The sequence below is a fragment of the Glycine soja genome, chromosome 10 (genome assembly GCF_004193775.1).
Source record: "Glycine soja cultivar W05 chromosome 10, ASM419377v2, whole genome shotgun sequence".
NCBI classification, from domain to species: Eukaryota; Viridiplantae; Streptophyta; class Magnoliopsida; order Fabales; family Fabaceae; genus Glycine; species Glycine soja.
Genome location: NC_041011.1, coordinates 2,227,672 through 2,255,456, shown reverse-complemented (window position 1 = coordinate 2,255,456; position 27,785 = coordinate 2,227,672). Strand labels below are relative to the sequence as shown.

General features: G+C 33.8%; 2 protein-coding genes and 1 pseudogene across 2 annotated transcripts; 1 reads left to right on the top strand and 2 right to left on the bottom strand.

Annotated features, from left to right (window-relative positions):
• Nucleotides 1-158: 158 nt before the first annotated feature.
• On the bottom strand, nucleotides 159-17,937 carry LOC114370172 (protein HUA2-LIKE 2-like). Its single transcript, XM_028327461.1, has 16 exons — nucleotides 17,500-17,937; nucleotides 16,612-16,688; nucleotides 10,239-12,263; nucleotides 9,469-9,925; nucleotides 8,554-8,662; nucleotides 8,330-8,442; nucleotides 8,055-8,236; nucleotides 7,506-7,968; nucleotides 6,965-7,409; nucleotides 6,683-6,850; nucleotides 3,093-3,166; nucleotides 2,814-2,890; nucleotides 2,611-2,672; nucleotides 2,398-2,516; nucleotides 831-998; nucleotides 159-362 (listed from the first exon to the last, which is right to left on the bottom strand). The coding sequence occupies exons 1-16, from the start codon at nucleotides 17,620-17,622 to the stop codon at nucleotides 330-332; spliced, it is 4,695 nt and encodes a 1,564-aa protein (XP_028183262.1). The 5' UTR covers nucleotides 17,623-17,937; the 3' UTR covers nucleotides 159-329.
• Nucleotides 17,938-18,787: 850 nt separating this feature from the next.
• Nucleotides 18,788-21,043, top strand: LOC114370169 (annotated as a pseudogene).
• Nucleotides 21,044-21,792: 749 nt separating this feature from the next.
• LOC114369462 (protein PALE CRESS, chloroplastic-like) lies at nucleotides 21,793-27,065 on the bottom strand. The gene is made up of 7 exons (XM_028326693.1): nucleotides 26,767-27,065; nucleotides 26,582-26,658; nucleotides 25,587-25,781; nucleotides 24,763-24,849; nucleotides 23,580-23,630; nucleotides 22,834-23,022; nucleotides 21,793-22,368 (listed from the first exon to the last, which is right to left on the bottom strand). Exons 1-7 carry the CDS (start codon nucleotides 26,870-26,872, stop codon nucleotides 22,135-22,137), a joined length of 939 nt encoding a protein of 312 aa, XP_028182494.1. The 5' UTR covers nucleotides 26,873-27,065; the 3' UTR covers nucleotides 21,793-22,134.
• Between the last annotated feature and the right edge of the window lie 720 nt (nucleotides 27,066-27,785).

Genomic DNA, 27,785 nt, shown 5'->3' with positions numbered 1-27,785 from the left:
AATGAAGCACTTTTTTTCCAAAGTTTTTGTTGACATGCAACTACTAAGAGATAGCACCTCCCCAACAAAACATGCCCATGGTGACATACGTTTACTTGACAAAAACAAATTGAATAATCAATTTCCTTGGTATCAACTTTAACAGAATAATTGATATCGAGAGGCTGAAAATAAATTTCATACAACATCACAAATAAAACCATGGACATAAATATGCGTTAAATAATCAATAGAATAAACATCAATCACATAATCTTTTCTTTTACTTCTTTTTGGTTTCAGATATCTTCAACACGAACAATGGCTTGAAGTAATTGTACAGTCGATTTTCAAGCCACCTGCAATGCCTTCTTGATGTCACTCTGTCAAAGACGACAACACAACAACTTGTGAATAATTAATTTCAAAGTCTCTAGGGTTTTTTTTTATACATTCAAGTCTCAAGGATATTAAGCACATTTTGTTATGACAAATGTTTTATTGATAATAAAGAACTAGTAAAAAAATAGAGTTTAATTTTTATGTATTTATATGAAAAAATTTACACATCAATCAATTAAAAATCATAATTGATATTACTCTTGAGATAATTATTATAACAATGAACAGATTCTTATTCAACAATCAATATATTTAATATACATAATAATTTATAATTAGATGACAACATAAATTTTTTTTTGTCAGCCAAATTTTTTTACATCATCCGTACATAAATTATTTATCCAAAAAATTATTAAAAGTAATGATAAGGTATATTAATAATTTTGCATATTATATATATTTTTTATTTTCTTAATCAATTTCTCCTAGAGAGGGAGAGAGAGTACTTCAATGGCTAATGGCTTGGTGGTTGGACTATAACGCTGGATGACACGGCCTTCCTCATCGACTAAAAACTTTGTGAAATTCCATTTGATTCTTGACCCCATAACTCCAGATTTCTGCGTTTTCAGGAATTTGAAGACTGGTGCAGTATCTGATCCATTCACACGTATCTACATATAATTAAAAATAAATATAAAGGGTAAGGTATGGTTAATAATTGACCCAATGTTTGATAGATATTAGAAAGTAAGTGATAATTAACAGTATCAAAAAATAGATAGGTGATTAAAAAGTTACGGGTAAAACTGCTGCCCCACGTGCTACTTGTACGTATCATAATGTGATATAAATTATATTCTCTCCCACACTTTTTTAACATGATATTAACATTCCTCATAGTAAAACTATTAAGCTACAAAATGTTTTCATCAATTATTTGATGGTGCAATTGGAATGTTATTGTGTCAATGGTGTTTTATTAGGGAGATATGATTATGATTACCCATAACAAGCATTATAAAAAATCACAAAAAAAAATGCTAAATTCAGTGGAGTACTGTTCACATTGTTTAGTGTTCACAGACAAAAAACTACTATTTGTTTACCCTCTGTTCAGTTTAAACGGGAAAGATAATGAACGATGTTCTTTTTTTCTTTTTTCATAATTGTCATTCGTTACTGTCACACGGACGATATCTTCTAATCTTCCGACAAACATCGAACATTATTGGCTCATGTGTGCGTGTCGGTCGGTTCAATTTCGAATACAATTGCAGGGTTGGATCAAACAGGTGAGCATAAGACATTCAACAGAATGTTTAATGTTATAATCAGATATCCTTAGAATAAGATATTTCTCTAATTGTGTAGTGTACCACTCAATTTGAAGTTGGAACTTGTCACATGTTAATATGTTATTTGAGAAATTATTAGGTAATTTGAAATTATTATAATATCAATTAATTTTATGTGACATATAATCAAATGCCGTCAACTCTCTCTTATAAATTAAAAATTGTGAATACACAATATATAAAAAGATTAGTCAGGACTATAAGTATTTAGAGTACGTTTGCGTAGGAGTTCGACCAAATGCAATTTGATCTATATGGAAAAACTTTTCTCATATTACTTTGGTATTTTGTGTCTGAAAAAGTCAAAATTTTCCGTTAAACAGGTTTCAAACACACTTTTAGTGGTGCAAGAATACCTAAATATCTATTATTTCTTTCTGTTAATTTTGGATAATTAATTGGATATATATCCTAATTATGGTTTGAATAACTTCCCATAATACTTTTTTTTTAAAAAAAATCCTATAATATAGTGTTGTCCAGCAGAGATATCACTAATTTATCCTTTCGCGGTATAACATCCCCATCCTCTTAAATATCTGGATTCTGGACCAAGTTGCATTCAATGAGAAAAATTAAACCAAGAAATCACTGTTATTTCCTTTCATTCATTTTTCTATAAAATACCCACTAATGTAAATCTCACGGAAAAATAGAAGTACTACATATCATAAAGTCAGTCAGGGATCCAACACAAACAAAAAAAGCAACATACCTTCCCAAAAATGGGATACTCAGCCTTATATCTTGTACATGCAAATTCTTGTGCCTCCTGGCTAGTCCCTGGCTCTTTCTTCAAAAATTGGTTGCATGGAAATGCCAATATCTCAAGTCCTAACATCACCAAAAAAAAAAAGATATTTTTTCAACTATGATCAATTTCCTTTTTGGCCCACCAATCTAATTAAGTTCAAAATGAATACCATACCCCTGCTCTTGTATGTGGAGTAAATCTGAGTTAACTGGCTGTAATTGGCATCCGCAAATCCACTGTTTTTTTTCAAGTGCATGAATTCAGTTAGCCTCAGAAGGAGAATGGAAGACATTTTTTTTTCTCTTCCCTTTCTTTTGGTCATTAAGAAAGGAATTAGGAAACTCTAGAAGCAAGTTGAGTTAGAAAATGAAAACTACCATTTTGAAGCGACATTGATCACAAGAAGAACTTTCCCCCTGTAGGCATTCAGGTTCACATCTTTGCCTCTGGCATCCTGTGCCAACCACATTCAATAAGTATGTTAACATATTTTTCAGATAATAATGATAAGAGAAATGCTATCAATATAATTTCTAACACACTTTCTACTTTTTACTATTAAAAACTATACAATTTTGTCAATTTTATTTCTTATTTGATGAGTTTCACTAGTGATTTTAGATTTTTATTCACGTTGAGACTGTAACTATCTGTACCTTGACTGTGAATTCATGGATGGAATTTTCTGAGATTGATTGTGAAGCACCCATTTCCTGTCTGCGTTCAAGATGTCAAGACTCTTCCTACCACTTTTGCTCTTCTCTTTTTTCCTGATCTACACGCAAGTCTGTTTTATGTTTATGCATTGCACATTTAAGAGTTGAAGCATTTATAGTGTTCTCATTCTCGATTCTGATTCAACAACTTGTTGGCACGAAATCTTGTCTCTTTGATAATGAAGTGAACAAAAATTCCATTTCAATATTTTTTATTCAATTGATTAACATAACTCCAGATACTAAATCTACACGTACCAATATTTTAATAGTGCGTCCTTTTCCTAGCACGGTTACAACCAATACGTTCATCTCGTCAATGAATCAATGTTGCGCACTTCAATGTTTTTAAGCCATTGACTGATCAGCTTACACCCTGGAATCATAACATGGCTTGCATGACCTTGTATTATGAACTGGGAAGAAAGAAATTTAGTTCAAAAATACTAAACAAGATAATAGGACTTTATTTACACTACAAAATAAAAAAAAAACTAAAGACCACTATATAAGCTATAATATTACCAACTTATCTAAGTGTTAACTTAAGAGTATATTTAAATTTAGGTAAAATAAAAGTTATTTTAAAAAATTAAGAAAAATATTAAAAATCATAAATAGGATATGCATAATTTAATATAAACTAAAAGTAAGGATTAGAAGAGAAAAAAATATTTGAAATTATGTATATCATCAAAATTTTCTAATTTATGATGGTTTATTAGCTAAATGTTCCAAGCAAAAAAAAATACGATAGAGCTAATTAGTCTCCATTATTAATTTTCCTAAATCTTCTTATAATATATAAAAGTTGTGATATGAACTATGTTGATTTCAACTATCCAATAATTTAATTGTTTGGCCTCATCAATCTTAATAGCTGGCAATTTATATTATTAATCTGGAAAAAAAAATACTCACACCATCTTAACAATATAATTCAATGTATCATTAATAATAAATATAAATTAATAAAAAAATCACATTTTTACATATTTAAATCATATTTTTTATATTCAATTAAGCCAATGCAACATTCTGCATTCCATATAGCTTTTATTACATCCACTCTCACTTTTCATCTCATGTCATTTTTTCTCTGGAAATTTTGTAATTGACTTACAAATAGAACCACAAAACATCTTTCTCTTACATAAATTTGGCACTTTATACCTCAGGCCTTTTATAATTAAGCTATCAATCAAACTACAAATATTCGTCTTCTTCTCTTTATTGTTATCAATAAATAATTAAAATAGTTTTAGTTCTCTAAGAATTCACATTCTCTTTCCTTTGAAAAAAAAATCACATTCTCTAATCAATGTTGATTAGTGTCTTCATTGGTATAGTAAATGTTATTGAGATATATCTGTACGTAGCTCCAAAAAAATCAACGTTTTCTTCCCCTTTTTATTTATTAATTTGGCATTGAAGAGACAATTATCCAAAATACAAAGCAACATCAGTGGTATTACACGTTATAACAGGAAATTCAGAATTAAGACAGCCAGCCATACACCCTTCATGATTCTCAACGCTGGCATCACGGTTGATCACGCCAACTCTCCCTACAAACTCCAACAAACCACTACCATAGGCCAGCACGTTTTTATGCATGGGCCCCCAAGCAACCCAATAGTTAATGGCCACTGAGACCTTGCACTCGGCGTGGAAACAATGCATTTAAACAATGAATCAGAGTTGACAAAGAAAATGCTAGAGGGAAGTTTTTCCATATATCAAGAGAACAATTTCAAGAAACATCCCCTGAAAATTTGTGTATATATATATTCATCTAACTTCTATAAGGGCTTCCATGAAATAAATTATAAAATTTGGAGCAAAAAAATTTAACACATGACAACCTAAATAGGTTACCCCTTTTCAACAACTCTACAATTACAATTCCTGCCCTGCATTCTGCAGAAGAGGCTAAAATACATATGTACAAAACCTAGCAGATCATTCACATGTCCTGTGCAGATTCCGCCGAACCCCCTCCAAAGATTCTTGCATGTACAGAATGAAGGACCATAAATCACATTTTCCTAAACAAGGCCAGAGCCCAGCCCAAAAAGTGGGCTATACCTAGCAATGCACAAGGGAAACATGAGTACCAACTTCAATGCTAATAGTTGAAGGACAACTACTAGAGTCTAGAGGAAAAGCGGAAGTACCAGCCATGGTTTCTGGGTATTTTCTGATCACCTAGGCCGCCAAAAGCTCGGACCTGAAATATAAATATTTGGAGAATTCAATGGGGGCAAAAACAGATTTTTTCCATAAATACACCTCTCCTACTTTTTTTCAATCTATACTCTTTTACAATTTAATTTCCAATATACACTACTTAGGGCTTTCTCTCTCCTTTTTGCTTTTTCTAATTTAAAATATTATAAAATATAAATATTATATTACAATTTTTTTAATTGATTTTAAAATTACTTATTTATTAAATTAAATTTTATAATTTTGTTTTTTTTTAAGAAAATGATTATTAAATAGACAAAAAAAAATTTAGTTAGTAGTATTAAAATAAACTAAAAGACACAGTAAAAAATAATTAATACATCTATCGTATACAATAGACAAAATTTCAAAGAATAGTAAATGCTATATTGAAAATATCTTTAAAAATATTTATTTAACCGTTATTTTTGGCTTAAGTGATAAGAATTGATATTTTATTATTTATGATCTGGAGATATGAAAAAAAAAAAAAAAGATTACAATATCCAAAAGATACGACTAAATATGAACTATTTTTTATAATAAAAATATATTGAAAATATCTTTAAAAATATCTAATTAGCAATTATTTTTTGCTACCACCCAAATCAATGTGACAAGAATATGAACGAGATCAGTAGGATCATGATCCAAGGAGAAAGAGCACGACAAAGAATAAATTTGCCGACAACATGATCATAACAGAAATAATTATCCTAACATATCTCCATCTTAAGTTTTTTCCTTAGCCAAGTGTAATTGTTTGAGTATTTTATTGATAATGCAATATAATATTCTTCTATAAATAAATTGTTAAACAAAAAGTCTTATCATTTTTAATTAAATCTAATGATATAAACAAACTAATTATACTTAATAATATAATTATATTAAAAATAATTATATTTAAAAATTCAGATTTTAAATAAAAATATTCACCTAAAAAATATGTTAAGTAAATTAAATAATAAAACAAAAATAATTATATTTAATAATATCATTTTCTTTAAAAAAATTTAAAAAAATTATAAAATTTAATTTAATAAATAAGTAATTTTAAAACCAATTAAAAAAATTATATAATATAATATTTATATTTTATAATATTTTAAATTAAAAAAAACAAAAAGGAGAGAGAAAGTCCCAAATAGTGTATATTGAAAATTAAATCGTAAAGTAGTGTAAATTGAGAAAAAACAGGAGAGAGAAGGTGTATTTACCAAAAAAAACACGACAAAAACATCATCCAACTAAAAACTTCTCACAATAGAAGAAAAAATGTGGGGTAAGAGGGAAAGCACCTCTGTTTGAAACTGGAATTGCATCTTCAAATGGTGGTCTAAATGGCATTGAGTTCCTCTGATTCATAGACTGAGGAGGAAATCTCCACCCATGATCTGGAATTCTACTTGATTCACATGGATGACAACCATAAGGGGGAGGCACACCTTTTTCCTGATACCAAGGACCTACCAAAGAAAGAAAATTGATTTCACACTACACAACGGCAAACCAGGGCATGGTTGATTAATATGAATACACATGACTAATATCACAAGAATATCCAGCTACGCTAATCCTACCGGGATAAGGTGCAGGACCATTCCATCTCTCTTGGTAATCATAAGGAGGTGGTCTTAATCTCTCATGATTATTATAGAAGTTCTCTCTCTCTATGTTCTGCACAAAGTGTTGTCTACTGGAGTAAGGAAGGGGTGGTGGAACCTCCCTTCGATGTTTCACATGCTGTTCCCCATTAACAAAAGAAAACTGATTGCAAGGCACATGTTGAGGTGGTCGTATAGAGTATCCTTTATTATGTGTAGTAACACCATCAGTATGTCGAAAATTCTCTGGAGGTGGTACATGAAAACTGTTGAAAGAGCAAGTAGATTCTGGCATGTGCATCTGCATTTCTCTGTATTCAGGGACTTGATGGTGCACTGCATCACAGATAGGTTGGCTATGCCTTGGTGCAGCCATGGGCTGAGCCACAGAGTGAAGTGGGTGGTGGTTTTCTTTCAGAGTCTGCAAATGAGCTCGAGTAGAAAGGAAGGACAAAGTAAACCATGAGTTATTTGCTACTTGGTGCTGAAAATCATAAACAAAAGTTGTGAAACATACCTGTGAAACAGTACAACCTTTTGAATTAAATACGGTGTTATATGGATCAGAGGTAGATGGCATGTGGTGTGGAATAGAAGGTGGGGGTGGAGGAGGAGGTGGTGGTGGAGGAGGAAGGAATGATAGTGGGGGTGGGGAAGATGACCGCATATCCTGATGTAGAGGAGCAAAGAACAGAGGCAGATTCTTCTCACACTGCTTAGCATTTTCTCTATCAACATTACAAATTGAATTCATTTCAACTTCATTGGAGGGAGCCACATCTTCCATTTCAAGTTCACCATCAACATCTTCCAAGATATGTCTGTGCTTTTCAATTGCAGAAGTTATTTCATATATTTCAGAAGTATGCTCCGGTGTGACAGCCTCAAAGTTCCCGCCATCAGAATCACTCCCTTCACCATCATCTTCATCTTTAAGCATTTGGGGCATGCAGAATCCAGGCAGCTGAAAAGTTGAGTTGCTACAAAATCAAATAAACAATAAGTAAACACAGACCAGAAGTGCGCAAATAAATAAGTCAAACATTCTGTATGAACGAATTCAAACCTTCCATATTCATCAACAAGCATGCCCTCCATTTCTCTAACAGGGTCATCCAAAGCCCTCTCTGTTCTCATAGATCGCCGCAAGTAGATACCACCTGAACTGCTATATAAATCCAGTTCCCGGATATGTCGCCGAATAATGGATTCTGGTAGGATTCTTCTCTCCAACCACAGCCTTAAAACCTATACAAATTCAAAGCATAAGGTTAACAAAATATTGATGATCCAAAACAGAAATCTAAGAAAAGAGCACTTGGTATAACTTCATTAACTTGCCTTGAGACACTGCCTACGGTTTTCTTGGCCAGTATTTCCAGGAGGAGCAGCAGCAGATAATAGTCGTGGAAGGACAGCTTGGATAGCAAATGAATATACTCCACATACATCGCCTGCAAAATCAGACAATTTTATTTTCAAATTAATTATCAACTGTCCAGCTTGGCATTTTCTTTCTTCTCTCTTAGTAAGATTCAAGTGTAACAAAGCAATAAACATGTCACCTTTTAAACCACGAGAAAACTGTGCAATAGAGTCAACAAGAAAAAACAAATCCACCCTCCGATGCACGCTAGACTCCATTTCAAGACAATGGGCAAGAATTTCCATGACCTGGAACACAGCCCAAGACCCCAAAAATTGCAAATGGCATCAACAATAGATATTTTGTAAGTAAAATTCAACAATTTTGCGTAGGGGATAACTGCAAAGTCAATTAAAGGAATTTAAGTCCCATAAATGTCCAGAAGTATTATAGCACAAAGCATATAAACAATAATTGTTTTTATAGCAGGTTTGAATCTGTATTTTTTCTTCTTGGCAATAATACATGAACTTGACAGATTCATATTGCATTAGCTCAGTGGTCCAAAAAACTTGAAAAATAAAATCCTAAGTTGTTAGGACCCAAAATGAGAATATAGGTTTAAATGGATAGTTAGCACATCAGCTGCCCAAGCCCGTGGCCTGGAGAAAGTGAATGTTTAAAAAAAATAAGAATGGGCAGGGAAACAATGGTTATGCGGCAGAGAGAGAGGATAGAGTCAATTGTGAGATGGGTTTCTGTTATATTGGGATGTAGATGGAGAAGGAAGGTAGGGAAGAGAATCATTAAGTTTGTTATGGTCCTTATGGACAAAGAGCATTAGAACTCAGTATGAGTTTAACTTCATGACGGTAGGAATATTCAATCCACTGTAATCCCTTCATTTCAGAAATAATACACATCTTATTTTCCATTGCTAAGTTGTTTTCTCTATTGATTGATACTGTGTTAGTCCGATTCGTATCATAAATAGATAGGTGCAATTAGCAGGATACAAGTAGAAGTGTAGAACTAATCTAAATCAAAGAGTATTTACAACAAACATTTTCAGAATAGAGGATGCGGGCTTTTTTATTTTAAAAAATCACGTTACCTTATCTGCAATACCAAACTTTGCACAGTCAATAGCTATGCGTGTTGCTCGACCAATACTTTCCTTTGTCCTTGTCAATGTCCCAAGCATCGCTTCAAAGTACAACAAAGCAGCACGTCCTGCTTCAGTTGACTTACCCATACATATTGATTGTTGAATTGCCACATCCCCATCTTTACTACCATCGACAGGACCACATACAATTTGTTTCTGGTGTAAATGTACATCAGGGCTACAACTTCCATTGTGAAGGATATTACTACTGTCTGATGTCGAAACATTGCAAACAGATGTAGTAGGAGGCGAACTTTGTGGAACGCAATCTCCCCCGTCTGACAAGGATGGACTTGACCGAATGTCCAAAATTCCCTTTTCACCCAAACAGTCATCAGATGTTGAGACAGAATTCATATCCTGCTCTGGACCTTTACATTTTACCTCTTTCACAATATCACGCCTGAAATTAAAGAATAGGCATAAACTTTCTTGAGTTGAAAGAAATGAAGAATAACTAACATTTATTTGACAATTGATCTCTTTCATATTCACTATCATTAGTTTACAACAAAAAATAAAAAACTACTTACACAATGTATCATCCTACCAAATTAGCAAATTCAATAACAAGATGTCACAACAAAACAGAAAACAAGCTTTAGTGGTACTAGACTATAAATAGTTTCCTTAATTCTTTTTTCTTTTTTGCTTTAAGGATTTGAATAGGAGAGTCAAAAGGCTAAGAACTATAACATGCTATAACTAAAGCTTACATATCATTTGAGGTGCCAATCTCAACAACTGCTGGCTTCAAGCACTCTGCATCCTCACATACAGCACCCTCATTCTGAAGCACATCGACATTATGAGGTGAAAAGGCATCATTTTTGTCCACACAAATTACAGGGTCAAGGCTTATTCCATTATGTTCTGATGCATCAGATGCTGTATTGGAATCATTCACAGTTCTAATGTTGTCTTCACTATTTGCTGGTAATGATGGATCTGGTGAATCTTGAATGCTTCCAACATAACAACATTTTGAACCAAGATTAGAAGAAATTTGTCCATTTGACTGAATTTTTAAATCTACTTTAGCTGTCTGACAAATCGTATGATCACTAAGCTCTTCACCAACTTGATCTGTAGCACCTGGGAGAACATCCTTGTCACTTTCATGTTGTATCTTGGTCAATTGCTTACCCACTTGGATAGGTGATTTATTCTCTGTAAAAATCATTGGATTTGAACTGATTGAGAAACCATACACTTTGATATGAGAAGAATCATTGTTGTAAGTATCCGACTTTTGCAGTTCTAAGCAATTACCTTGTTGATTAGTAATAGCCATACTCGGACATCTCTTGACATCAGATATACAGCACATGCCACTTGATGAGATCATGGAGGATGATGCTTCCAAATGGGCTTGACCTTCAGCAGCATTAGCTGACATGGCTTCTAAAGCACGATGGAGGCGTTTAGATGGAGGTAAAGCAGCTTCAACATCCACAGAGCTGAAGGTTTGATCTTTCTTAGTATTACAAATCTGAGTGTTGGAACATGGAACTGAAATTTTTGGAGAAACATCATCTAAAGCTCCATTCAGCACAGATGAGTCTCCATCAGCAGGGCTATTATTCTCACAATTTGAGGGTGTGATCATCTGCTGCACGGAGTTAGTATTTTCCTTACAATTTTTTCCTAGACATTGGAGAGTGCTATGAAGTTCTGCCTCAACGGATGATTTACCCATCCTGACTCTTGCTCGTTTCACAAGGGGCAAGTGTTCATCTCCATCTTGTTCAAAGCATCTTTCTTTTGAATTTCCACACATATTTTGTGAGCTTTGACTGGCATTCTGCACACCAGTCTCTTCCTCTGGCCTACTGATTGGCTTAGAAGCATCATTAGCTGCCCTCTTTCTATTGGGTTTTCTTTTTTTCTTATTAACTACAGGTTTTATTTCAAGATTAAGCCCTTTGTTCAACTCAACTTCTGGACATTCAATAGCTTCAGATAGTTCAAGTTTAAAATTTGAATCCATTGTACTACCCTCATTCAAGCTAAATGTATCAGAATCAGTTGTGATAATTTCAGAACTGTTGTCATCAATGCTACCATTCGAGACAAAAGTGGATGACTCAAAATTATCACAGCCAGAAAGATCAGGTGATTTCCTGACATTTCTATTCCTTTGTGCACATACACTCTGAGCTGCAGTGGTTGATGGGTTACCAGCACTCTTTCCACTATCATTACAAGGCAACACACAGTTTTGAGCACGTGATGAATTTCTAGACCTCCGTACTGAGGTATGTCTATGTGTTACACAGCCCTGCAGACACAAGTCACCCATAGATCTTTTTCGAGAAGAGTAAGTAACTGGCTTGGGAGATTTTACCACAGCCATCTTATCAGCAGGCTTCCCTAACAATGCCTCCTTATTATGAGATTCATCTTTAAGTACAGTGGCTGAGTCATCCTCAGCTGCACATACCACCTCATGTTTGTTGATAATAGAATTTAAAGAATTCATTGGTAATGTGTGTGCCAACTCAGGAGCATTCGTCTGATACTTGGCAGATGAGTTAACAGGATTTGAAACATCTGCATTAGCAACATCACCACCAGAGCCAGTTTCATCAAGCTGAGTCTCTTTTTTTAATTTCTCAAAAACTTCAATTATCTCCTTAACAGCACGACCAAATTCAGCACCCTTCCCATGATGTTTTCCAAGAATAGACTGTTTTTTCTCCTCAGTAAATGCTTCCACATCAGCAGGATTGCAGAAAGCTCTACAAAACAAAATGTCATTTCAAAACTAACACAACTGGTAAGCTAAATAGATATAAGATGTCATGTACAAGGGAACCAAAAAAATGCCAAGAGGGAGTACAAAAGCTTCAAAATAAAGCCACAATTCATATTTATCCAAAAAAAAAGTCATATTTCATTAGTGCTCAAACTACCAAACATTCCACATTGCAACACAAGTCTTGCATAGGGCCATCAATTCAAAAAAGTAGGTTAAGCTTAGGAAAAAATTAAATTCAAATCAAGAATGTATGCATCCTTACTCATCCATACCTTCTCACTTAAGAGGAGCTAAATCCAAGGCCAAGAATGAGATCAACAGAAAACAACTAAAAAAATCTAGAGGCCACCTTTTGCAACAGCAGAAAAGCAATTTTAGATAAAAAAGAAGCAATAGACAAACTAGATACCAAAATATTTGGGGCATTTAAAATACTTGCACTCTGGCATAGGATCCAATATGTTAGCAGTTTAGCATTATTTCAGATCACAAGTCACACAAACTAGTATTTATATTTTCTTCAGTCTTCTTGCGGGAAAGTGACAATATACATGCAAAGCTAAATTTTGAGATTTCAGACTTAAAAGTCAAATACTTTATTCAATAATTCATTTTCATATCATTGTTATGTTTGGAACTGTCATCTGCAAACTCATGAGGACCTAAGAGTGAAATAGTACTTAATTGGGTAGTATTAGGAACAAACCATTTTTAGTGTAGTATTCTTTGAAACTAGTAAACATCGTAAGCAGGTGATTGAACAGGTCAAGGGTGTACTGCAGGTTATATATATATATATATATATATATGAGGAGGGATCAAATTACACCAATGTAACTTTGATCAACTATCACACCATTCAATAACTTTCAATTCAATAATATTTTCTTAAAACCCATACTTGGATTGAAAGTTCATTTCACATAGATCATATATACAAAATTTCATATGAATCCAAAATTATGTGCTACCTCACTCATATAGATTAAAATCGACCTAATATAAATTTTTCAAAATATACTAATATATGTACACACACACAACAACAACAGTCTCATCCCGCTAGGATATACACAAACAGACATTCATATTATGGGTTTGATTGCATCATACACTACGGCTCATTTCAAAGATCCCACATTTGGTCCAGGAAAGAATTTAATCCCACTCCAATACCACATCTGTTTACAAGTCCCACATCACAGACTTGGTAAGTTTTGCAAGCATATATCAGGTATAGGAAGCTATGATATGGACCATCAATAAGTTACAAGACACTTGACCTTGAATGGCAACTGTTTGTTGCTGTTATGAGAGAGCGAGAGAGAGAGAGAGAGAGAGAGAGAGAGAGAGAGAGGTGCTTAAATAGGCCATTTTAGACAAAGCATGAAAGATTGGAAGTTACAGATAAAGATAGGATTGTTCTAACTTTTTCATTGGTCAAGGTTGACAAGTTTTCTTGGTTAAATAATGGTTTGCCAATTTTTGACCAATTTCTTACCAAAGCAGAGAGATAGAACTGGTTCAGAATCTAAAGCAAACAAAGAAATTTTATGGATAACCCTAAATCCCAATTGTTATGCCAATGTGGTAGTAGTCTTAGGCTAGGGTAGAAGATACAAAATGAGTGATTTGCCGAGATATTCCAGGACTCTCCCCACTCCCCAAGAGTATCAACTTTTCTCAAATGATGAGACGGTTTCTCCCTCAACCTCCCCTCATATGCTTTATTTCTTCTACAGTCTCAGCCTGCCCAACTAACCTAACTCCCTCAATAAAAGAGACCTAACCAACAACTAATAGATATCAATCAAGAAGTTTAAATAAGGAGAGTGATTTTTGGTTTAACCAGCTAGTATGGTTTTCCGAACTATGATCTAAAACACTACTATCTAAAGTCATAGCTTAAAGAAACAATCATCATTAACTTAAATCATAAATAATAACATGAAGTCAATAACAGTGATGATGACATGGTTATTTTGGGTGGCTGCATTGCATTTCTTTTTGCCATTACCTACCTTGGTCTAACCCCTGCTATTAAGTAATGGCAAATTTACTACTCTTGTATTCTTGGGTTCTTATCTCAGTTGTTCTTCATTGTTAGGTGTTTATTTGTTAGGAAAAAATATGTTTTTAGTCCCTATAATTTCACTTTTTCTTGTTTTTAGTCCTTGAAGTTTCATGTCATCCAATTTAGTCCACGTACTTCATTAAAAAAGTGTTTTTAGTCCCTACACATACTCTATTCTTGTCTTTGTTTCCAACTTCACTCTTCAACAGTACATGTTGCAGATCTATGAATTTGCACGGTTCCTGATCGATACCTGTATGTAGGGGTTGTGGTTCGAAATCCACAGTTTGTTCTTCACAACCAGGACGAAAGGAATGTGCATGTGGGGAAAAATTGTTTCTGAAAGTGAGAACCAACAATAACTCATTCCCCAAGAATTAACGCCGTTTGTGAAGAATATGTGTGAAGGGACTAAAAACATGTTTTTAATAAAGTACAGGGACTAAATTAAACAATATGAAACTTTAGGGACTAAAAACAAGAAAAAGCGAAAGTATAGGGACTAAAATCATATTTATCTCTTTTGTTATTTCCAAAAAGATGGGCATTCACATAAGTTAATGTGGCATGGCAGAAGGCAAAGGCACATCAAAATAGCATACATCATATATAAACTTCATGAATTTGTAACATACATAACTGATACTTAAAACTCAAATTACTCAAAACAATAACACGTTCATCATTAACAAATAACTAGAGGAAATAGAGGGATGAAGCTATGTCAAAATTGCAAACCAAAGGTTGGTTGGCGCTTGTGGTGCAGTGAATGTCCATCTTTTTGGAAATAACAAATAAACACCTAACAATGAAGAACAACTGAGATAAGAACTCCCTTAACCTTCATATTTTATCACTTTAATGCATATAAATACAACGACAATTAATAAAATAAAATGGAGATTGAAGAAATCACACATGTATGTAAATACCATGTCCTAGTAATATTTGCAACTCTAGTCTCACACTGACTCTCGTATAACATCAAGCAAGCTGAAAGTAAACATCTCAACAGTGTTATCCTTATAAGTGGCGTACAATGATTGTAAATCATCTGCTCTTACCTTCCTAAAACAATATTTAAATAGACAATATACTCTCAAATAATCAAATAGTGGATAAAAGAAAGGAAGTTAGAGTTAGATATAAATACCATAATATATAACACCTGCCTAGTTCTAGGGAACAATGTTGGTAATGAAGGGAAACTATTAAATAACAACTATCTGGAAAATATCATTCATTGAGATATGAACCAGAAGACCACAATCAAACCTTAGCATGATATCCATAGGCCATCATGAATATTGTGGATATCTTACATGCAACACAAACAAAGGGCCCATTTGGTGGTTACATAAAGATGATGCGACGGGACAAGCTATCATATCATACTTTAATCAATTATATGGTGAGTTGATCATACGTTAAGTTTGTCCAGTTTGATAATCACATCCTATTCATAGTTCGTAAGTTACAATGACAGGAGCTAGGTTAAGAACAAACAGGACAGGAGAGAGAAAATCTTCCCCTTTCCCTCACCTCATGCTTACACAACTTCTTTATTCCACCACCACCAACACTACCGTAATTGTTGTTGTGGCTGCAACCATCACCATCATTGCCATTTGCCACTACTGCTACAACCATTGCCGCCACTATCACCACTACAATCACCATTGCCACCACATTACCATTGCTACCATTCACCATTGCTAATAGACTAATAGAGCCACCGTCTACACATGCCACAATCACTACCATTACTACCACCACCACCACTGTCACCGCTAGCATCACTACAGTTACCAATATTGTTATTGTCATCACCATTGCTGCAACTATTGTCATTGCCACCAATATTGTTGATAATTGCCACCATCACTGGAACAACCATCATCATTACCATTGCTGCCACCCCCGGCCCACTACTGTCACCACCTCCATTATCACTATCCCCACCGCAACCATCACTTTTCATAAAACTTTTCATTTGCATAAAATTTATATTGCTATCTATTGGATTATTTGGAGTGCAGTGTGTACAAATCATAGCATATTATTCTGTCTTCTTATCTTATCCATCCTTTCCTATCCCAATCAGCAAACGAGAGCTAAGATTCAATTACCTTGATTATGAAATTTGAACGTGTAGTTGATTTCTAAAGTTGTGTTGTGCTATACAAATCAATTGACACAACAAGCAACTACCAGCATTCGAGCAATCAAATGAAACATTACTTTGAATACTTACATTTGTTGGGTTCCAAAGAAGTGAACATGCACTTTCTTGCGATCAGTAGAGTAGCCCCACTTCTCCGGCTCACTTACCTGCCACCAGCAAAGAACTTGAAAAATCATTAAATAACTAGTTCATTACTACAAACAAGAAGGGGAACAAACATAAAGAAACTTAATGTTTCTGTCTCTCAGGAGACTGGGTTGCAGAAAGGAGATCTTCTGTCTCAGGAACAACGACTTCATTCAGATTCTATACATACGTGACAAATGGAGAGGAAAAAAGGAAAAACAAGGTGAAAATGGCATAAAAATCACGTCATTCAAACCCAATGAAAAAAATATTTTTTCCCTTAAATTATTATGCACCAAACAGAGCGACAAACTATTCAACAGTTTTTTTTCCTACGAGGAGGAGGGAGAGGAAAGTCAAAGCTCCAGATGGTTTCAGATATGCCTGTGGTCACTAGTTTCTATCTTCTGCCCCCCACCGACCAGAGAAATAAAAACTCACCTTCTCCATCAGAAGTAATACAGAATTAAGAATTCACAATTAAATTCTGAAAAGCTGTAAAACCCATTCCAGTTATGCACTAAACACATCTACAACAAGCTCATCGGAGCAAGATAAGTCAAGAAGCGTGTAAAATTCATGTATAAAAAAGCAAGTTTAAGACTTTAAGGTCAGAAAGCCAGGCACATCCATCTTCTAGAACCATCACCCAGGAAAAACGTAACAGGCATGAAATTCAAGTACGGATCCACAACAATCCCAGAAAATTGCCACACTAAACCCCACCCAACATGCAACCCAGATACGCATCAAAAGCACAATTTAAACAGCACAATCAAGAGAAAAACACAAACTTCCACAAGAATTTGTAAAATAGAAAAAAGCACATACCGTGGCAGGCCATGCAGGGAACCCCTTTACTTTGGCAAGCACAAGATCGCCGACTTGGAACTGGCGGCAAGCGGCGGCCGCCGCTGCCGCCTTACTGACGCCCCTTCTGCGGCTCGGCGCCATGGGAGGAGCCCTATAGTAAAATAAGGGGAAGAAGTGATATGAACTGAACCGAACGCCGAATTCGCTTGAAAATAGAACGGCTTGGCACTGTTTGGAATTTGGAGACGGATTTGGCAGGCATTGAAACGCGAGAGAGAGAGGAGTGTGTGGGAGAGAGTGTGAAAACGCAAACCCTAATTGAGAGAGAGAAGAAGGGATTTTGGGGACGGCAAGTATTCTTTTGGTTTTGTTTTCGGACAGATAGAAACGTAAAAGAGTTTGGCTAGGTGGAAGCTAGATACAAGGTATGGGGTGAAGTGGGCTAACGTGCGCTCCATGTTAAGTGTTTTTTTTTCATAAACAGAAGTTTTGATCAGTTGGATCTACAGGATTCACCAAAGTTAAAACATATATAAACCAAAGTAAGTTAAAACATATATAAAGGTTTAATGAGTGTTTATAAAGATATTTATATATTATTCACTAATAAATCTTCACGGTGGAAATTAAACTTAATTTTTTTTAAAATATCAGTTCTTTTCTTATCAACTAAACTTGTTGTGGGTTGAAAAATTGGAAATAATGAGATGGCAAGAAGAGATATGCTATGTGATCATTATTTTTTAGATATACTTCCGTGCACGTGACTTCAGCATTCCAAAATATTCCATGCCGCGGCCCGTTCTCCCTCGATTGAAAATTTGCTTTGGGCTTTCTTGGGCTTTGTGAACTTTCAACAAGATTGGACGGATGTGTTTGAAGGCTCTTGCTATTTAAATCTTCCCTTTTTGTTAAGAACTACCCCCTTTCTACCTCCCAACTATTCATTATACCATTTTCTCTTAAAGATGTACATCCTTTTTGCTTTCCAAAAATGTATTTCTGAAATTAAATATACTTATTCTAAAAATATATCTCTAGAACTATAATTTGTAGTTCCAAAGATACATTTCTGGAATGGTATACGTTATTCCAGAAAGACATTTTCGATAATAACAAATCATACCTTAGTCAAAGTACTTAAGAGTCGTTGAGGGTTGAGGCTCGAATCGATGATGTAGACTTGAATTAGAAAATAAATGATTGCACTTAAAGAAAAAAAAAACATCATCAAAAGTTTTGCTTTACAATTAAGGTGTATAATAAATGAAGTTAGTCATGAACAAACCTTGAAACATAGTACCACATGGAGGAAAATACAAAATATTGTATGTTGTTGATGAAGCGCGGTATTATATAATGAACATATGGTGAAGATGGTTTTAAATTAGGGTTTAAAGAATAATAAAGATAAAATGAAAATAATATTTTAGATAGGATTTAAAGAATCCAATGATAGGATAAAAATAAGACTAACAAGCATGTGTGTAAGATAAATGTTTATCTTATTAATGATTTTTTTTTGTTTTTCTCATCAACGATATTAATTTTTAAGTGATATTTTATTAAAAAAAACATATTTATTCCATAAGTATATCTCTGGATCAAACGTGATTTGGTATCACACGCTAGACACGGCCAAATTTGTTATCAAATTAAACGTGTTTTGGTATCACATGCTACACACCATTGGCAAAGGTGTTGCTATTGTCACTACCAGAATAGTAATCAAATTAAAACCTCGTTAATAAGGTTTTTGTTAAGTGTTATAAGAAGGCTTTCGCTAATGCACACTAATAAGAGTCCTACACAATTACATAACTTTTTCCACAAAGAAAATAGTTGGATATGGCTGATAATTCAACTCATCTACTCTTAAACCTTATTTCATCTTATCCAATCGTTCATCATCAAGATTATGATGATCACAACCTTTCATCTCTTAGCTCCACAATAGACAAATGCATAGGAGATAAACTTGATTGGACTTAATTCATATAAGCTCTTCTAATATCGTTTTCATGGTTATTTGATAGTCAACAAACAATCATCACTATCTTCACAAATGCACACCCATCTTGACACTATACCAACAATCCATGCAACTCAACAACCACCAACATGTGCACCCTTCCCAAAGACTCATGGGTTGGGATAGGCCCATGCAAGCCTCCATAATCTCAAAATTCAGGCTAAAGTGTTCGAGCTCCTTCGTCATGGGTCTTCTAGCCTTCATGTTCTTTGCAGGTACTTAATTGGTGGTAAGACTGTCAAAATGGGTTAGTCCGACTCACACGGGTTGATAGATAAACAGGTCGAGCTAGCCCGACTCATCTTTAAGTGAGTCACAAAATATCGACCCGACCCGACCCACCATGGGTTGGTGGGTTGACTCACCAAATTGATAAAAAAAAATAAAAAAATTCAAAAAATATATTTTTTTTAAAAAATAAAAAAACATTTTTTTCATCAAAAACATTCAAACAATTGAAATACAATTATACAAATACAACTATCAGGCAAAATGACAAATGTCTCAAATAAAATAACCATTCAAGCATCTAAATATAATATTATCATTAAAGTAATCATTCAAATGTCTCAAATGCATAAATATCATTCAAAAATCTTAATAAATCGTAGTCTTAAAAAAAAGTAATCATCCAAACATTAGTCATGATTCAACAACATTAAAGTCTTAAAAATAAAAAATAGAAAATTGTCTAGCTAGCATACATAATTGAAATTACTAATTAGTAATTACTAAACAAATAGAACATTTAATACTAAATTCCATCATCCAAATTCCTAAATGACAAAATGAAATTGTAGTTATCTTAATCCTTAAGTAAATAATAATATTTTCCTTAAAAAAGTAAATAATAATATTATATTTTTAGTGGGTTAAGTGAATTAGATGGATCGTCAACTTAGTTCGAACTCGTTTAACACACAAATTAAGTGAGCTAGGTTAAATTTTTGTCATTATTATGAAACTCTTGCTTTTTTTAGTTCAGTCCGACCCGATCGGACCCGTGGTGAGCTGGGTTGGCTCATTAGGTTTGAGCTCAGTTTGACAGGTCTAGTTGGTGGCCTTGTTTTGGTAACTATGGTTGACTCTTCATTCAGTCGCAAAAACATGCTCTTCTTTTCATGCCTCATTGTGTCCATATCTTCCTTCCTTGCCACCTTCTCAGCCAACGTTTGGATTTACTCAGTGCTCAAATTCCTCAATAGATTTGGTCGTGGTAATGTTGGAACTGCTGCACTTGTGTTGGTTGCTGAACTTTTCACTAAAGGGTGGCGAGGCAAGCTTAGTGTTGCGGGTTTCTTCTTTTTCAGTATAGGATTTTTTACCCTCTCACCCTTGGCTTACATAAACCAAGAATTTTCATGGAGAAAACTATACCTATGGACTTCCCTTCCATCTATTATATACTGCAGATTGGTATATTTTTTTGTTCTCGAGTCTCCAAGGTGGCTTCTCATAAGGGGCAACAAAGAAGAAGCACTGAAAATAAATATTGATGGAGGCTTGCGTGGGTCCTTCCCAGGCTCATGAGTCATTGGGAAGGGTGCACAAGTTTGTTTGTTGAGTTGCATGCATCGTCGGTGCAGTGCCAAGATGGTTGTGCGTCTGTGAAGATAGTAATGAATGTTTGTTGACCATTAGAGAACCAAGAAAAGGAGATGAGAAGAGCATGAAGGAATTGGGTCCAGTTGAGTTGATATCCTATGCACTTGTCTATTTTGGGGCTAAGAGATGAAAGGTTGTGTTCATCATAATCTTGATGATGAACGATTGGATTGGATGAGTTAGGACGAGAGAGTAGATGGGTTGAATCGACCGTTTCCAACTCTATGTTTAGTGAAAAAGTTGTGTTGTGTAAGACTCTTATTAGTGTGCATTAACCAAAGCCTTCTTCGTTCTTATAACAATTAGCAAGAAACTTATTAACGGGGGTTAAATTTATTAATTATTAGTTATTACCGTGAAAATGAAAAAACTCTGCCTTCAAATATTGATTCATGGATAGGTGAACGAAAGGGAATTGAATGATACCTTTAATAAAAGAAAAGAGGAAATCATATCATTATCTTAACATTGATCAAGTGGGGTTCAGATTTTATTTCACGCACTTGCCTTTTAAAGCACGATCATCACGTAATTAATGATGTTACTTTTATATCTATATACTTTCTTTCTAAAAATAAATATCCTTGATTTTTCATTATATTCAACATTTACAGTTTTTCATTGTAGTTCAGTTTTCAAAGAAAAAAGAAAGTAAATCCTTGATGTTCTATATATATTTGAAATTTTAACTTCGAAGTCTTTGATTTATGAAGTACGGGATCAGCAAATGTACATTAAGGTTGTGATATGGAAACACAAAAGCTTAATTTCTAACACGCCTGTAGTCCTGTACCTTCACAATAAGATCACCAAAAATTGCCATGCCTACATTGTATGTTCTGGTTTTTCTTGTTTTGGTTGGTACTATAATTTTACGTACTTCAGAAGGTAAAAGGATACCATAAAATGAAGCTAATTTGGATTGCAATTGTAGTGCTTGCCAATTCCTATTCGCAACCATGTACTGTCAGATGACTCAATCAATATGAATCAAAGTGCAAGCTAGGACAAAATAGTTACCATTTCAAACCAATGGCTAAATCCAGCAGAGCTTCTACTTGGCGTATTGTTTGTTGCTTCTCCTGTTGTTTCAATCTATTTGCAACAGATTCAGGATCAAACCCTGGTTCATTCTGTACTTCACTCTCTTCAGAATGAACCTCTTGCAGCAATTCATCCACCTCTCTTACAAAGTCCACCCTCAAAAGAGTATCATCGACTTCAAGTGATGGTCGCAATGGCCCGTGATGCTGATACCTCACAAGATTGTAAACGAAAAATTGTTAGGGGATTCCAACATAGGTGATTTCCAACTTATAAAATATAGTTTAGATGGAATCTGCACCATCTCACTTTTAGTTTTAACCGAACTTATGTATAAGCAAATAAACTTGGATCAATCTTAACCAATTTATATCAATGGTTAATTTCAATTGTTATTGTGAACATAATTTTGTTAATCATTTATAAATCGAATAAACTACCTATTTTTAACATGGTGAAATGGACTAACATCTAGTTATTTAAATACAGATTCAGTTAAGCGCTAAGTGGTATGATGGTATTGATACTTCCAACCGCATAATCACATATTTATATAGGAATTACAGCTTCAGTTATTATCATGAGAGGGAGGGGGGAAACTCAAACTTAAAGGAGCTAGAAGACATCACTTGACTAAGGTCTAAGCCCTGTAATCTATAGGTGTAGCTTACCTTATCTATGTCGAATGACTCAAATCCTGGTGGAACAAGGATACTGAATGGATCCTCCCGAGGAAACGTATCAATCATGACCTTTTTACATTTCTTTAGCCACTCTTCAAAATTATAGCCGTCGTACATAATCAAAAGATCATTGAGCAATCTCATCGCAGGGGTAGCCTCTCGTTTCAAAATCTCAGTCTATAATCAAGAACAGAAAATTAGAAGAAAAGAAAATAAAAAGAAAAAATTCTGAAAAGGAGTAGTAAGGTTAAGTTAAACTGTGCAGAGAGTAATATGCTAGAATTGTTCTAAACAGAAATGCTAGGAACATACTTTCTCTATTGGTTGAAACTTATTGAAAATCACAAAATTTTGTGAGTCCTATATCTTATTTAATACACCTCTCTTGTGATTTTGTAATTTTTAATAAATTTTAACCAATAGAAGTGAGTGTTTTAATTCCTAACGCTCCTCTTGTTCTAAATAGTAGTCAATATGAAAGTTTATGTGAATGTAATATGGAAAGGAAAAGGTCTAAAGTATCCAAGGTATTTTAAAAAAATGGAATACAAACAATAATCATATAGTTATGCATTAAATTCAACAAAGAATTTTAAGAATCACATTAGTTTTTAGAATAACTGATAACCCAGGTCCTAAAAAAAGCAACGAAACCTTTCAAATGGTGGTGCACATGACAGCAGAATGGCCACAGCAAAATAATTAAAGAAAGGAAAAACTGGGCGAGTTTTTACCTCAACCCTTCTGTATAACAGATCCAGACTTCTAATGGCATCCTTTTCTTCCTGTAAAGAGGTGATAAAATAATGTATAAAACTAGATAGTAAGAGTCAGAGGATGAAAAAAAATTTATACCAAGTTCTTTCAGAAAAAGACATTGAATTAACTCTAATATTCACTTATCATAATCTCCTTCAAATTATCATAATGATCCAGCACAGAACAATACAGAGCAGCCAACATAAATAAATTACACTTTGCTTAATATGTCTATCAAGATAATAATTTATTTGGATTAAAAATGTCTTAATCCCAATATTGGTACAGAGCCTCAGCCTCCCAAGCCCCAAATGATAAAGGAAGGCTCTGAGTTTACAACTTAAATGAAACTGCAAATCTAATGAAAAGTAATAGTTGCCTAGTTGGACAGAAATCCACTGGGTCCAAAACACCAATTAGGTTATATATATCCACTCTTTCAAGTTTCACCTACCAAACTAAAGGATTGTGATACTTAAAAAAACCTTTGATTCCTTCGGGTTAACTGACTACTACATTGTTCAGTTATATTTCTAAAACAATAACGAAATTTCCTAAGAAAATTATAATTTTGTCAAGTGTCATTTCATTTCAAAAAATTGAGGCACAATATAAGTTCCTAGTCAAGAACAATGCCGAGCCCATCACTAGTTGGCTAACAACCTTCTGTATCACAAACTTCCAGTTTTTAAAAGAGTACCTCACTCACTGCCTACAATAAATTTTCTTTTGTGACGTGGAAGAAGTAAATATTATTCAAACACAATAAAAAATTTAACTAGTAATTTTTAGTTATAATTTTAACCTTACAAAAATTGGTAGTATTTTCAAAATGTTTGTATATTTAACTATAAAAATGGTGCCCCCCCGTCCCCTCTGAACTTCGTCTGTGTTAATTATGGTTCTAATTCACAAAGACAACACTTTGTATATGCTGTAAAAAATCTGATAATTTGAAACTTAAAATCCTCCACAATGCAAATGATTACCTAAAAGATCCTTGTGATGAAAGATTTGCGATCTAATAGTTAGCTCATGGAAAAAGAGTAGGAAATATATGCTACTTGCCTACTTCTTTTTCATCACAAAATGAAACCCTATGCACAGCTAATTGAAACATATACCTAGAATACTTCAGATGCTAAAATAACAACTTACATCACGCCGAGCAAGATCAAGGCGATTCCATATGACCATTAAAACAAGTTCAGTCAGTTCTCCTTTCTCGGCAGCTTCCTCAATTCTCTATCACAAAAAAGTCAATCAGCATCTTTGAATACACACAATCACGTGTGCAAAAATATACAAACCAGTCAAATGAAGAAAATAAAAGGCTTAAGCCATCTAGAATTAAATTATCTTCTGTATAATATTATTATTTTCTTAGTTATATGCATAAATGATACACAAGCTATCAGTAAATAAACTTAGACACTATACACAGTGAACGAAAGGAAAACTTTATGCAAGAAAAGAACACTATACACAAGCTATCAGTTTCCTTTCATTTTCGTCTTTCTTTTCCTTAGATTTTTTTTAATGTGAACTATATCACAATTTCCTTCAGATAAAACTGCAGATTTTTTATTGTTCTATACATGTCAAATTTCCCAGTCCAGGTATAAAATTTATAATGCTAAGAACAACCATGTGTTCTGTAGTTTTAAGTTTGTATAGTCACTTCTCCCTTGGATTCCAAATTATAGATAGTGACCAAGTATGCTGATTGCAGTACAATTAGTTTCTAGATGCTCACTGGAAGAGAAAGATGATCCCTATATGGTCAAGAAAAAAGCACTCTAAGCTCCAGCTTGGTCACCCAACATATAATCGAGGTGATCCATCGTACAACATGCAGATCACTTATGTGAGAAACTGAGATATAATCAGGTGTAAATTTAGAAATTGAAAATACAAACAAGCTCACGAGGACATATTTTTATTTGAACGACATTTAGTATATTGCTGCACCAAGAAATTACCTCTTCTACTTCTTCAGCAGCTCTGAGAAAGCTCGAAACCAATTTCCTTGCTTTTATGACGTCATCTTCTGGGTATTCCTTCAACCGCATGCCAATTTCACGATACTCTCCAATCTTTCTTTCCTCTTCCTCTTCCTCCTGTATCCGTAGCCGATGCAACTCCTTGGTCTTCTCACGTTGTTGGGCTTGCCATTCCTATCCTAGAGAAGGTTAATAAAAAATGCCCAAATAAAACCTTCCAACAATTTTGGTTTTACAAGATAACATACATACAAGCCAAGATACACACTCATTCCACACCACAACACCTTTTATGGTTCCATATTCATCAACCAAGAAGAAAACTGTGCACTCATCATTTCGGTATTATAGTTATCAAACAAAAAAGGGGTAACGCATCATTTGGGTCCGTGAAAGTATATAACTTTGTCACATTAGTCACTGAAAGTAAGAAAATTCAAAAAAAGACTCTAAAAGTGCAATCTGCCAATCACTTTAGTCCAAAACCTAAAAGGTTGTGTGATTCAAGTGATAATATTAATATATGTTTAAGGACTAAAGTGTCAACAAGGCGTTTAATTTTGGGACTTAATTTACCTCCCAGGACTTATTTATTTTAAATTTCTTTAGTTTTTAGGGACTTAATTTACCTCCTAGGACTTATTTATTTTAAATTTCTTTAGTTTCAAGGATTAATGTGACAACAATTTATATTTTCAGGGAGCAAAATAGTGTTTTACCCAACAAAAAACAAACATGAAAATCAGAATCGCATCAGGCATTAAAAAAGTGAAGGTATATTTTCCATTTTTCCCTAAACATATGCTGCCACTGCCAAGGTTGTTACTATTAGGGAATGAAGCAACAGCATTTATTTATTTATTTATTCCCTTCAAAATCTAATCAATCAGGGGCATGCAAGTAAAATTGAATACGAAATAGTAAGAAATTCACAATAAAAAAAATGAAATTCCCAGATAAAGGTGCATACATACATCGTCATAGTACTCCTTTGGCATCCCTTCTAGAAGCTGCTCCTCTTCCTTTTCCTCTTTGACACATCTCCTTAAAACTGTGAGCAAAAGCCACAAACACGAGAAAGGAAAAAAAAATAAAAATTTGAGAGCTGATAAGGGAGTGAGCAATAGCATGATATGAAATATGTGGTGGCAATGCTAACCTGCGCCGGATGTGCACTTGTATGAAGAGGGAAATGAGGGAAGTCTCGTTAAAGAAAGAGATGAACAAAAAAGGGGAAGTGGCAAGGTTAGAGAGAGAAGGTTCATTCCCAACGAGAGAGAATTGGGATTCTTCTTCCTTTGAAACGAAAGTGGAAGAGTGACTAGCTACCTCCAAGAGAGCGTGAAGTGAAGATGAACGAAGGTATGCTATTGCTATCTGTTGCCTCTCGAAAGCGGGGTTTTGATTGAAAGGATTTAAAGCATACACTTACACACAATCTAGAAAAAGGGGCCTTCGCCTAAGTTATCTATATTGCGAATTTATAACATAATGATTTACTACCGCCAATGAAAAATCGGATTCATAACTTTTACAGTTATATCAATTTTTTAGTTCTAGATTTTTTGTTTTGTTTTTATCTTTATATGAAAAAAAAAATTATATAATTTATTCCCGATATAAAAATATTTATCAATCAATCTACATGGTTTTGAAACTATAACAATGTTGACGTTTTTTTTTTATGTAAAGACGAACAAATTTTTTTTGTCAAGAATAGTGTTTAAAATGCAGAACTTTTCGTACAAGAACCAAAATGAAGTAAATGTTATTAAGTATGTGAATCAAATTTAATAGCATTATAACGTCGAAAAATGTAAGTGTTTCTCGTCAACAAGATTAAAATTGTAAGAATTTTTTAGACATGGATCAAAATGATAAGTGTTGTCACGTATGTTTTAATTGACACTATTTTCTTTTATCATATCAATTTGATATAGGTATTTTTTTATAAATCTTATGGTATAAATAGCTTTTTTTACTGAAAGATATAATATAGTTATTGTTTAGAATATTTTCATTTTAACTTTTTTCCTAATTAATGTCAAATCAGTATGGTGATGAAGAAATTTAACAAGTTTTATAACGATTTCAGTAACAAGTAAAACTGTTTTTATTTTTTATTTGAAGGTGTAATTGGCAGAATTTACTCTATATTTTGAAGGTGAAATTTTTTAC